Below are 12,516 nucleotides of genomic sequence, written 5' to 3'. Positions count from 1 at the left end.
GAATTTCTCTAGGGTTTGCAGGTAATGATAAAAGCAGGAGAAATATGAATGAATGAAAGCATGTGACAAATGGCCACAGTCTCAATTCCATTTGTGAATGATTATTCCCAAAGGGATAAGTACTCTTGTCCCATCTGTTCCTGCCCCCCTCCTGGGAAGGGTTTAGGATATATTATGTAAATGAAAGACTAAAAGAAGTATGTCAGGCTGCCTGGCATTTGTTTGAACTCTGAAATGAGAGGCTGCCTCTGCCATAGGGTGGGAGCCTTTGAGAGCAATTGAGCACCAAGTGACAGCCTTAATTTTTAATTTCTGTGTCTTTGTATTTTTAAGACGGGCTCTATTCAGATGTCTGTGTTGATGAAGCACTAAGTACAGCATCTAATGAGGTGCTGAATATAATTGCTGTGTATGCTGCATAAATACCAACTGTACTTGGATTCCTAATTTATCAAGTGAATGATAGAATAATATTGAAAACAACAGCTCAGTGCTTATACAGTGTAGTCATGGGAGGATGCACTTAATGAGTTTGTTTGTGATTCTTTTTATAAAGAGATCCTATCTGATAAAATCACAGTAGCTAAAGGTTATGGTTACCTGAAAGATGAGTCTTTTCCTTCCAAGTTTGGATATAATGTCCTAAATAAGGAAGTATCTGATCCTAAATGTGTATTCTGGGACTGGAGATCTGCCAATTCCTAGGAGATAAGGCAGGAATTTTGCACTTGGAGTACATTAGGAGCCACAGTGAGGAAGGTTTTACTAGCAAATTGCAAGAACATGCCTTTTAACCTTAATGCAGCTACTGTACTATTTGGTACAGTGGGAAATTCTTTGTCCTTGAGGTGCAGTGAGAAACCTGCACTTACTCTAGTTATATTTACAGCCAAATTATCAAGTAAATGCATAAATATGAATAAACAATTTTTTAAAATTTGAAAATTGGTTGCTGGAGGCCAGTTTTGCATTTCCAAAGAGTTTGAGTTCTCTAGGGACTGTTCTTAAAGACAAATATTTTAGTGTGTGTGTGTTCTTTCAGAACACCCAGTGGTGTGTTGCAGACTTGAATGTCTTAAGCATTATCAAGTGAAGTAGTGATAACTTGAACCTTTTGAGGCAGATCTCACTCATTTAAACATGAACTGTTTTTAGAGGTTTACACTCCTTTTGTCAGTCATTGTTTGGTTTTGCTAAATTTCAGACACAGTAGGAGGTTACCTTGTTATGCTCTCCTGCCTTTGACTGCAGAGTCCTGACAGTCCTCACTCTTGTACCAAGAACAAGCTCAGTAGCGCTCAGCAGTGCTCAGCAGTGCTGCTTGGGGCTTACAGGATCAGGCTTTGTATGGGACTGGCTTATTTGGGAGGCTGTCATGTAAAAGCCTTAAGAGCACGTTTGTTGTCTCCTGTCCTCGCAGTGGCCAGTTTGCTATAGTGAAGAAGTGCCGAGAGCGGAGCACGGGGCTGGAATACGCTGCCAAGTTCATCAAGAAGCGCCAGAGCCGGGCCAGCCGGCGCGGGGTGAGCCGGGAGGAGATCGAGCGCGAGGTCAGCATTCTGCAGCAGGTGCTGCACGCCAACATCGTCCAGCTGCACGACATCTATGAGAACAAGACAGACGTGGTCCTCATCCTGGAGCTGTGAGTATGGGCCCTTCCCTGCAGACAGGGCTGAGGTGGAGAGAAACCAGAGAGCACAGGGGCACTGATAAATGGAGCTGTTGCATTCTCAGGCTTCACAAATCTCGCAGGAGCACTGAGTGAGGTTGGTGGTAAACAGCTTCCCCAGCTCATCCCTGTGCCCTGGGGACACAGGTGCACCTGAACATCAGCTGAGGTCATTTGATACTGGGCCAGGGAATCTTGTCAACTTGAAAACAGTTTACTAAGGGAGGGATTACCTCATTCTGCCTAGGGCTGCCCTGACATGAACCTTGGAGGAAGTGCAAGTGGCCGCTGAATGCTCATTTTATTTTTCTTCCTGCTTTCATCTCTTTCAATACATGTGAGGCCATCAAGCCTTTTCCAAAATTCACAGCCATTCTCACTACTTCCATATTTTCCTCATCTAGATCAGCTAGAGGGGAAAAGGGGAGGAGGGCAAGGGAAGAAGGTTTTTTAATTTCTTGGCATTGACTGTTGAGGATGAATAGCAGCAGAATGGGAATGAAGAAAAGCTGTTTACTCTTGTGCCACCATATGAGGGGGGAAACCATTGCTTGCACTCTGAGTGCAGGTGGTGGTTCACCAGCACCCAAGAGTAACAACTGTTTTGTGGGTGTCCCCAAAACTGAATCTGAATGAGAATAAAACAATAATATTAATGACAGTGTGAACTGGCAACAATAAATGTAAACATAATAATGAATAATAGCTGCAAACAATGCCTAATTCAATATTTAGGTGATCTTGTTTCAGATAAACAGAAAAATAGCGCTGGAACTCTCTGTAGAAGGCACAGAAATGAAAATAAAACTTATATACTAATAAGGGTGGAATGGACTTCAGTTTTGATGTGAAAACTCATAGTAACTAAGAGCACTTCCTTGATTTGGGAAAACTGGTTTTGGTACCTTCCAGCCTGCTGCAGTCTGCTTTCTTCTTAAAAAATTCAGCACCAAAGAAATCCTTTCCTGTTAGTTATGCCAGGCAAGGATCTGTAGTAGAACAGGGTAATGTTCTACTAAAGAACATTAGATTCTGTTGGCACATTTTACTACCTCAGGTTCTGATGGGAACTGCTAAGAAAAGTAATTCTTCAGCAGTTGTTGACTCTTACAACTTGTTCATACAAAACAAAAACGTTGAAAAGTAGCAGTTGTAGTGGTTAAGTTGACCTTTTGAGATAGGTGCATGTCTGGGGATTCAGCAAACAGTGTAACTCCAGACCTCTGTGATCCTTGCAGCATCAATGGAAAAGCCAGTCTTTAATTTACAGGGAAGAGAGCTGAAGCCAAAAGAAGGTTTGGGCACACCTGGGACCAGAGCACAAAACTTGTGGTGTCTGCACGAGTAGACTTTTTCTTACTGTATTGAGGTTCTTTGCTGCTTTACTTTTCTTTGCTTGCATGTATGTTATGGATTACAGTGCAGGAGATAACAGGAGGCTTTTTGGTGTGTTTTGCAGGGTTTCTGGAGGAGAACTTTTTGACTTCCTGGCGCAGAAGGAGTCTTTGAGTGAAGAGGAAGCAACCAGGTTCATTAAGCAGATTTTGGATGGTGTGAATTACCTTCACTCTAAGAAAATTGCTCACTTTGATCTAAAGGTAAAGATGTTGATTTAGTCTTTGGCTGATCTGTAGCTGCTAATTTTGATATTTAATATGGGTAAGGTCAGGTGGTTCCTGAAGATGTTGCAAGAATTGCAAGGTAGAAATCAGAAAGCATAAGTAAAGAATCATTAAACTGACAGTGGCTATCAAATGACCTATGATATATTCATTTCTAACTCTCCTGGGTTTTAAAGGACTGGGTGTGGAGTTTAGCAAGGGTTAAATTAGAGATGTATTTTTAAGCAGTGATCTGATCAGATGGAGGATAGTTCATCATTATTTTGTCATTTGACAGGGCTCCATTGCCTGCAGTGCAGCTATAATGGTTTACACCACCTAAGGAATAAAACAGTCCTCCATGAGGTAGTGACAGTGACTTTTTCTACATCAGTCTGTTCTGCCTGTTCTAAAGAAGCTTACCTTATGTGTCTGTGGTGAACATACATGCCCTAGATCCATGAAAGAAAACCAGGCTTGTTACCCTGAGGCTAAAACATGGTTGGTCCAATGACTGTGAGAATAAATTATTCATATGCTCTGCTTCCCAGTGCAGCTCTGACTGAGAGAATGTGTTAGCAGGAGCAACTTCCACATTAGATTCTGCTCTGGAAAAGCCAGGCAGCTGCCAGCAGGGAATCAGACTCTCTGCTGCTGCCCTTGAAGTTATGATTAAGTTATGAGAGATTAATGCATTGAAGCTCATCATATGGGAGATAAATTGAACCCATTGTTACTCTGAAACCTGTGAATTCGGGCCACGGTAGGGAGTAGCTAAGGCTGAGAAATTTAGTTGAAGAAAGGACTTTATGAAATGTGTTGGATCTGCTAGAAAAGTAAAGTCTGGTGTTTAAACATGTTAGTTTTGATTTCACAGTTCAAGCTTCAGCTTTTTCTTACAATGCTGTGAGAATGCCACATGTTCTTTTAATAGCTTGGTATGATCTAGGATCTCTGATCCCAACTGTTTGCATTTTCTGGACTGTTCAGCTGGTAAATCCTGAATCTTTTCTTGGCTTTGTTGCAGCTGTGACTTTAATCTCATGGAGACTTTGGTTTTTCCTTCCCTGAATAGGTTCAGCATTTACCAAAACATTTCTATTGGCTTACAATACAGTATAGAGTCAACTGGGCAAATATTGTGAAGTGTAAATTCCAAGAACAGATCAGTAAAATTGCTGTCAGCAAAATATTGTGCTGTGCAGCTGTCACTCAGGGCTGAGCAGTAGCATTTTGTCTGCAAACACCTGAACTGCTTCAGCTGCCTGCTACCTCAATCCAAAGAGCTGTAAATGGCTAAGCACAGGGATGTTTTTCTTGTTCTTTGATGATGTATATGCAAAGGACAAAAAACACTTGAAAACTCTGTTACTTTCCAAGATATTAATATTTTAATAGCATAGGTCTATCTTTTGTCATTTTTAGCCTGAAAACATAATGCTTCTAGACAAGAACATCCCTATTCCACACATCAAACTCATTGACTTTGGCCTGGCTCACAAAATAGAAGACGGAGTTGAATTTAAAAATATATTTGGAACTCCAGAATTCGTAGGTGAGTGACATGTTCCTTTGTCTTACTTTGCAAATGTCAGGGGAAGTTGAGACATCTTGTCAAAGTTAAAAATTGAGGGATAGAAGTAGTTTTGATCTTATTTCTGTCAAGGCCACTTAAATCTAGAGGTTTACATTATTTTTCTGGAATAAGCAAAGGTGCCTTCTGTAAATCACAAGTGCTACTCCTGTGAGATTAGGCTACTGCCAAATAAATATTTAGGGATGTAAATTCAGGATTGAGATTGTGAAGCTCTGCATATACAAATTACAATCTTTTTACTTGTTGCCTGGGATAAGTAGATCTCTGCATCGTGGTACATGAGTACACAATTACATGGGCATCTGTCATTGCTTTGTAAATAAAACCACCTCACACTGTACACCTGCTGAGTGCCCTCATGTCCCCTTACATTTTTCCATGTGGTTCTCTTTTTGTTCCTCACTGGTCATAATTCTGATCTGACTCGCCTGGATTTTAAGTTATTCCTGCTCCTTTCTATTAATTTCTATTTTGGGGTTTGTTTGGGGGCTGGGTAGAGAATTGTAATTAATATTCCAGTTAAACACAGCTGTTACAGATTGTTTTGTTCAACTTATTTCACCCTTGCTCTTTTCTCTTGCATGCAGTCTTATATGGGGATGTTTTCCAATGAGGGAATGTTTTTTATAAGGATAATAGAGTTTGACATGGATAGCAGTGTAGTCTGGCATGTTATTTCAATCTCTTGCTCAAGGGCTCTTTCTGACTGGCATTTACAAAGTTGCTATAATGGCACCAGTTAAAAACCAAAACAAATGCTCATGCTTAGGGGCAGCAGCATTCTTGGGAGGTGAAATAATTTGTTATTTGTTGTAATTTGCAGTATAATTACTATATAATGTCTGTTTTACCCTTATTCTTGAGTTGCATTATGCTCCAAGTTGTGCTGTGTAATCTCTTCTGAACAGTTGTATTTGGGCTGTAAAATTATAAACAATGTATTCCCTAGCTAACTTTTCCCTCTTCCCCTTCTCCCTCTTGGTAATTCTTGGCCTGCTACTCCAGCCTGGTAAAAATTTGTTACCTAAGTTGCTGATGTTTGATTAAATGTTTCTTACAGCTCCAGAAATCGTAAACTATGAACCACTTGGGCTAGCTGCAGACATGTGGTAAGTTTTATAATGTGTTTGTGCTTTCTTTACCTGGTTATTGTACAATAGAATCCATTGCACCACAACGAATTTAAAAAAAAACTCAAACAAAAACTTAAATACAGTTAATAAGTCTTTGTTCTGTCATTCTATTTTTATACATTATTTTAAATTAAAAGATAAACATTTAATTTCTGCAAAATTACATTGAAAAACTGGAGTGATGGCAGTTCCAGAGTTAACTGTTTGCCACTCTGAGAAGGAAACATGTTCCTGCAGAGCTTGTGACAGCTTTATTTGTAAGAGTCCTTCATGCAGGGGAGACCTGAGTACTAATGTAATGGGAAGGCAGGCAAAAGAGGTCACCCCAAATCAAACATCCTGTTTCTGCTCCTCTGTGTTTCATGTGTGCACTGTAGTAAGTACCCAGTGAGTAGAAATACACAGAGACTTCCAATATCCACATTACTTGATGTTATATGAAAAATTATTTTTTCCTCAAAACCCTGTTCTGTAAGAGATGTTAGCAGTTATCTAAAGTCACAATGGCTCTCCTGCCTCTATTGCAGCTACTATTGACTGTTGTGTATTCTGCACATTAGGAGGAATACTGGTCATGTAGAACCCCTGCAATTAATGTCCTTTGTTTTTTAGGAGCATAGGAGTCATCACCTACATACTGTGAGTACAACAATTCACTCCTGTAGCAATGTTCCTAAAGCTCTGTGGCACTGGTACAGAACAGTTCTTCCCTTCAGCCATTTAGGGACCTGCACACGTGTGGTGGGCAGGGGTTTGTCTAAAAGACAGGGGTTATCCCACAGCCTTTTCAATTTAAAATAAGAAGTAAAAGATGAGGGGCATTCTGAGCAGAAGAAAAACAAATGTCCCCAGCATCACTAGGCATTTCTGCATTTTATGGGATCTCATCAGTTCCAAATGGTAGAGGATGGAAAAGCCAAGAGGATTAATAGCTCCTGGAATGACTGAGAGTTACCAGTGTGAGAGCATAGAAACAGAACATTTACAAGTTGGATTATTTCAGGTGGAAACAGTGAAGTTTTTATTTGCTTGTAAAGGTAGCAGTCTAGATTATTATGCATAAGTAAGGTCACCCATTTCAAAAAGGTGAATTTAAGCTGAAAGAGGAGCAGAGAAGTTGACACTGGAAACTGATAATTCAACTTACAGGAGGAAAAAAAGAGTTTGTTAAAGCTAGGAAAGCAAAAGTTGGTAGGAGAGATCACCATAGTCAGTAGGCATAAAGGAAAAATAGATCACAGGATACTTTTTAGATACAGATTCTCTTTAGAAGAAAAGTGTGTCAGCTGGTGGTGAATAAATAAAAGGAGGGAATTATGACGTGCTCAAGCTCTCAAAGAAATGAGTTTCTGTGGGCATCTGAGGACAAGTAGTTGAGAGTTTTAAGATGGAGCTTGACAACTTGGGAAACTACTTGTGTGACAATGAATGCATGGAACAGAGGAGCAGCACTCCTTGCTTTTCCTCTCCTTTGACATGAGAATTGCAGGAGTGGACAGTGATCCTTGATCCCAACTACCTCCATGGAAATGCTGGGACTCCTGGGGAGCAGGGAGCTGACACTGCTTGCTGGGAACGTCACACCATGGCTTTGGCTGTTCCTTGTGATACTCAGAGGAATAACTTGCTGCCAGACTTGAAGAAGGTGGACTTCTGTATTAGATGGATTTGCACTACACATTTCAGGGGTCAGGACAAGTACAGAGGCTTGAGGGGGAAGGATTGTCTTTTCAGTGTAGAAAATAAATCTTGGCCTATGCATAAGGGTTAGAACTTAAAAGCTGTAGAAGAGAGGTAGGGTCTGAGGAATCAGATTCAGTGCAACAAATTCCCTTCTTTTCTGCAGTGCAAAGAAAAGGTTGGGGTCTTGGTTGAGCCCAAGCTCAGGTAAAGGGATTTAAAATACTGTCCAGACCCTTGCTTTTTATCAGCACTCAGATCTGCACTGACACACCTGTACTTGCCGGGACATTAAACTTTGTGAATTTGTAAAATGAATGTTCCTGTTTGATGAGAGGAAAACTTAGGAGTTGAGGTCAAGCAGCAGGTGGGATTAGCATGTGATTAGTGATGCACAGAGCCAGCTGCCCCTCAGATCTTCCTGTTATACTGAGAGGTCTGTGCTGGAACAGAGTAAGGGAGCCGTTCCTGTACTGCATCCAGCACAGGAGAGCTGTTTTACCTGCTTGGCTACTAGTGATTGTTGTGGTCATTAAGGTAGAAAAATGTCTCCACACAAATGATCAGGAAAAAAGAGTACACTTTTTACAGTGGGAGGGATCAGCTTGCATGATAGGCTATGGATGAGAAATTTGCATGCCTTCAACTCACGTTGCCTCCCAATTTTAAAGCCTTTTGCTCAGAAGTGTTCTGAATAATTGGGGTGTGTCTGTGATACCACCTACTTTAGCAAACGTGGCAGCAATCAAATGGATGCCATCATCAGGTGTAGAGTTCAAAATGCATCCAAGTCCTCAATTCAGTAACTCTGCAGTGATTCAGTGGGTTATAAGGGCAAAGCCTTTATTACTGAGGTCTGCTGGTACATAGTTACAGGCACTGTGTCAGGATATGACAAAGCCAGTTGCATTGGATATTAGGATTTGAGAATCCTCCTGTTTCACAGATTTCAAAACTGAGCCCCAAAGAGGAAAAAAAAAATCAGAGAATAGCGGACTGTTGATTTTGGCTTCCAACAAAGGGCCAGAAGGTGGAATTCCAGCTGCTTCATTGCATAATTTGGGGAAGGGGAAGAGAAGCCAAGGCCCTAAGGCAGGTTTCCAAGTTGCAGTTTTGGAGCAAAGGTCATGGGCTGTGGAGAGGTGCCTACTTGTAGCCAGCAGAAATGGAACCAAGGCTTAAGAGAAAGTATGTAAAACCCCTTAAGAATTGAGACTGACTGTGGTTTATGAGATGAAATTTACTGCATCAAAGACAGCTGGAGGACCTCACTCATGCTCTCCTGCCTGTTTCAGATGCTTTGGTGGTGTTGTGTGATTGTAGAGGGGGGAGGAAGCAGTTTATGCACTTGAGTGTTTATTCTGTGGATAAGATCACATATGGTAGCTGGGGATTGGGCTGAAAGGCTTGGGTGGTCCCATCTAACTTTCTGCTTATCCCCCAACATTCCAAGCCAACCTGGGGGTGGCAATACAGACAAGATTTGTTGAGAGTGGGGTCATGTAAGTAAATGGTTTAGTATTCAAAACCTCAGTTTAGTTCCCTGGAGTTTGCTGCAGTCCTGTTTTGAGCCTGCTGCATCCTGAAACTGTTATCAAAGCTGGACATAATAGATCCTGAAACTGTTATCAAAGCTGCACAATAATAGTCCAGAAGGTTATAAGAAAAGGGGTGAGATCAATCTCCTTGGTACAAATAACATTTCCCATAAACCAGACTTTTGCAAGTCAGCATCTCTTTGTGTTAGGGGAGAAGGAGCCTGGAGGAAAGGCAGGGCAGGAGGGGCCTGGGATAACTCTGTTCTGACACAAGTTTTTTGGAGCAGAGGTGCAGAGTCATCAAAGATGAAGGTTGACAATCACAGCTGAGAGATGGGCAAAGCAGCAGGAAACCTTTTTCTTAAGTCAAGATTGCTAAATGGCATTTTATTATGATGCTGTCTCCATTACATACTTGCAGTTGGAGCAGGGTATCAAGAGAAAGAAATTTTGTGTTGTTCTGAAACAGTTGGATTTTATTGCAGCCAAAGCCCTTTTGCTTGTAGATTCCTTCTACTGAGCAGCATGGCCCTGCCTCTCCAGTGGAGCTGGCTCCTAGGCAAGGCCACGTGCCTGGCTTCTGATCATATGTTGTATTCTGCTTCCAGCTGAGAAAGGTCTCTTGGTTGAACCCACTGTGCAGAGAACTCATCAGCAGCTTTGCAGAGAGAAAAGAAGTAGGGGCAGAGCTTTTCCTTCCTGAAGAAAAACTAGAGAAACACTATGCTATCAGCTTGAAGGTTATAGAAGCTGCAGCCTGGTAGACTTTGTGGGCTCACAGGGATAGAGACTCTCCTGAGCTGCAACTTTTTCTAGTTTGATTAGCAATGACTTAAATGAGGCACTCAGGAGAGGAGAATCTGTGCATTTCTCTCTGTGTGCATGCATTAGTGCTCCACTAGAGACTTTCAATGCAAGTCTGGCTCAGCTAAGTGAGCCACAGCTGTAGTGAGCCAAAGCTGGCCATGTTTTTTCCTACATGGCAGAGCTGCTTCAACACAAGAGCCACAAATGTCCTGAGAGTGTATTCCACGGTCACTGTAATTTCATTAGGGGATTTCTGCTGTTTATTTTACCAACTGATTCCTCTTTCTGGCTTATCTAGGCTTAGTGGTGCATCACCTTTCCTTGGAGAAACTAAACAAGAAACACTTGCCAACATCACAGCTGTGAATTACGATTTTGATGAAGAATTTTTCAGCAATACAAGTGACCTAGCAAAAGACTTTATTCAGAAACTACTGGTGAAAGATACACGGTAAGCAAAGATTCAGAAAGACCCATTCATCTCTAAAATAAACCTGCTGAAATGTGGCTTGACAAGTGAAAAAGCTTTTCTTGCAGTATGTATTGCCAGTCAAGAGCAAGGCAGGTGGATGCTGCTGTTATCTAGTTAATCACTGCATCCAGAAACTCTGAGGAGAGGAACCAAACCTCCTCAGCTAAATGCCATGTTCAGGACTGAATTCTCACCTGAGTCAAGCTGTCACAATAGGCTGTGAAATGATGTGCACAATCTTGAGTTCAGGGTAACCACCACTCCACTATTTCAGTTTCTTATGAACGACTCTACCAAGGAGGCAATACCATCCCAGAATACGCCCCCAGTGGTGCAATGCCAGAAAAATCAGTACATGTGCTGATATGGAGTTGTTCTAAGTCTCTGTATCTGTGGCAGTCACCTAGGGTTTGTGTGACAGCTAAGCAGGTCTTTGTTTCCAGGTTACAGGAACCATTGTTTTTGGGATTTTTGGGGGTTTTTTCTTTGTTGTTTTTTTGGGGGTTTGTTTTTTTGTTTGGTTTTTGTTTTTTTTCTTTGGTTTTTGGTTTTTTTTGGGTTTTTTTGTTTGTTTGTTTGTTTGTTTTTGTGTGTGTGTGTGGTTTTTTTTTAGTTTAGTTTAGTTTTGTTTTACTTGCTTTCAATAAAGTGCACACCGAGGTAGCATCTCCTTCCCTGTAACCGTCTTTGTCCTGGAGGAAAGTCAGACCATTGTGATTCTTTTTAATTGGCTTCATTAGGGGAGAAAATAGCTACAAGAGAGAAGGAGCTGTTCAGTGAAGATTTCTGCAAATCATCAGGCCTGGGTGTGGGGTAGAGTAGGTGTTTGATGAGTTTTGCACAGGTCTAGCAGCTCCAAGGAGAAGTCAGTGCTGTTGGTAGGTGTCCTGTGTGCAGACATGGTGCCTGTGCAATGCTGTGTTTCTGTCTTTGATTCTCAGTGCTCTTAACATGCTGTTCACCAAACTGCTACAATGCAGAAGGAAGTTAGGTTTGATCCACTTTGATTAGGTTTGCTGTGTTCCTCTCAGAAATGTTGCTTTCAGGAAACAACAGCTCCTGCAGTGCTGTAATACTGTGTTCCAGAGGACAGCTTTGCTATAATTACTGTTGATTCAGACACAGATGTATCAAAGGTGTATAGCAAGAATGTATTTTCTAAGCACATCAGATGAACAAAACAAAGGAATGTTGTATAACTTTTTATGGAAGAGTGCACAAAACTACAGGTAGATTTTGATGAAATAAGAATTAAAGTTGTGCGGAGTAAGGACAGTTACCTGCTGAAGTTTAGAACAGTAACTAAACTGCACACAAGCAGTGTGCCTCAGGGAGAAACATAAACTTGAAATTTGAGGGTTTTTCCTGGAATTATCCTGATAAAGGCTTCATAGGAAGCCCAGGAAGAGTTTGGGTCAATGGACTTCTGTACCAAGTATTTATCATTCAAGTCTTTGGGGTTTTTTTGTGTTGTTGTTTTTTAGGAAGCGGCTTACGATTCAGGAAGCTCTGTCTCATCCATGGATCACGGTAAGACTGAATAAAGAAAAAGATCTTTTTTTTCCAAGAGCGAAGCAGAGATCATATTCTCACTCTTACCAGTGTGTTAAATGGAAAACTGCCCCCTAAGTACTTTGTGATTGATGCTGGGTGACTCAAAGAGATGTACAGGGAGAAAATTGCTTGGGTCTGACCAAATCCTTGGATTTCTGCAAATTACTTCCTTTATTATGATAACATTCAAAAAGAGAGTAACAAAGCTCTGATGTTTATTGTACATTACAGTACCCATATTGGACTGGGCTTTGCATTTTTCCATTCCTCTCTGCTTGCATGGGCATATACTGGGTGTTGGCTTTCATGTTTTCTGGATTTGAGAGTTGACTGCAATCAATATAGAAAATATGATTTCTCTGGAGAGAGAACTGCTATGTACCCCATGTTCTGGTTTGCTTACATTTGTGTGTCTGTATGTATTTTTTCATCATAAACATTGCTTGCTTATGTGGATAAGTCTCT

The 12,516-nt window shown here is 41.1% G+C and overlaps 1 protein-coding gene across 4 annotated transcripts in view; it reads left to right on the top strand.

The window, feature by feature from the left end:
* DAPK2 (death associated protein kinase 2) overlaps window positions 1–12,516 on the top strand; it is a 38,204-nt gene that overhangs the window by 16,717 nt on the left and 8,971 nt on the right. For all 4 annotated transcript variants that reach the window (XM_054642108.2, XM_054642107.2, XM_077185766.1 and 1 more), the window contains exons 3-9: window positions 1,421–1,642; window positions 3,129–3,267; window positions 4,696–4,825; window positions 5,928–5,976; window positions 6,613–6,639; window positions 10,324–10,476; window positions 11,982–12,027. In XM_054642108.2, the coding sequence (XP_054498083.2) occupies window positions 1,421–1,642; window positions 3,129–3,267; window positions 4,696–4,825; window positions 5,928–5,976; window positions 6,613–6,639; window positions 10,324–10,476; window positions 11,982–12,027 (766 nt within the window). The remainder of the gene's footprint in view (window positions 1–1,420; window positions 1,643–3,128; window positions 3,268–4,695; window positions 4,826–5,927; window positions 5,977–6,612; window positions 6,640–10,323; window positions 10,477–11,981; window positions 12,028–12,516) is intronic.

The sequence above is a fragment of the Agelaius phoeniceus genome, chromosome 13 (genome assembly GCF_051311805.1).
Source record: "Agelaius phoeniceus isolate bAgePho1 chromosome 13, bAgePho1.hap1, whole genome shotgun sequence".
Taxonomy (NCBI): Eukaryota; Metazoa; Chordata; class Aves; order Passeriformes; family Icteridae; genus Agelaius; species Agelaius phoeniceus.
Note: the sequence above shows the minus strand (reverse complement) of the source record. Positions and strands in the feature narration are given on the sequence as shown.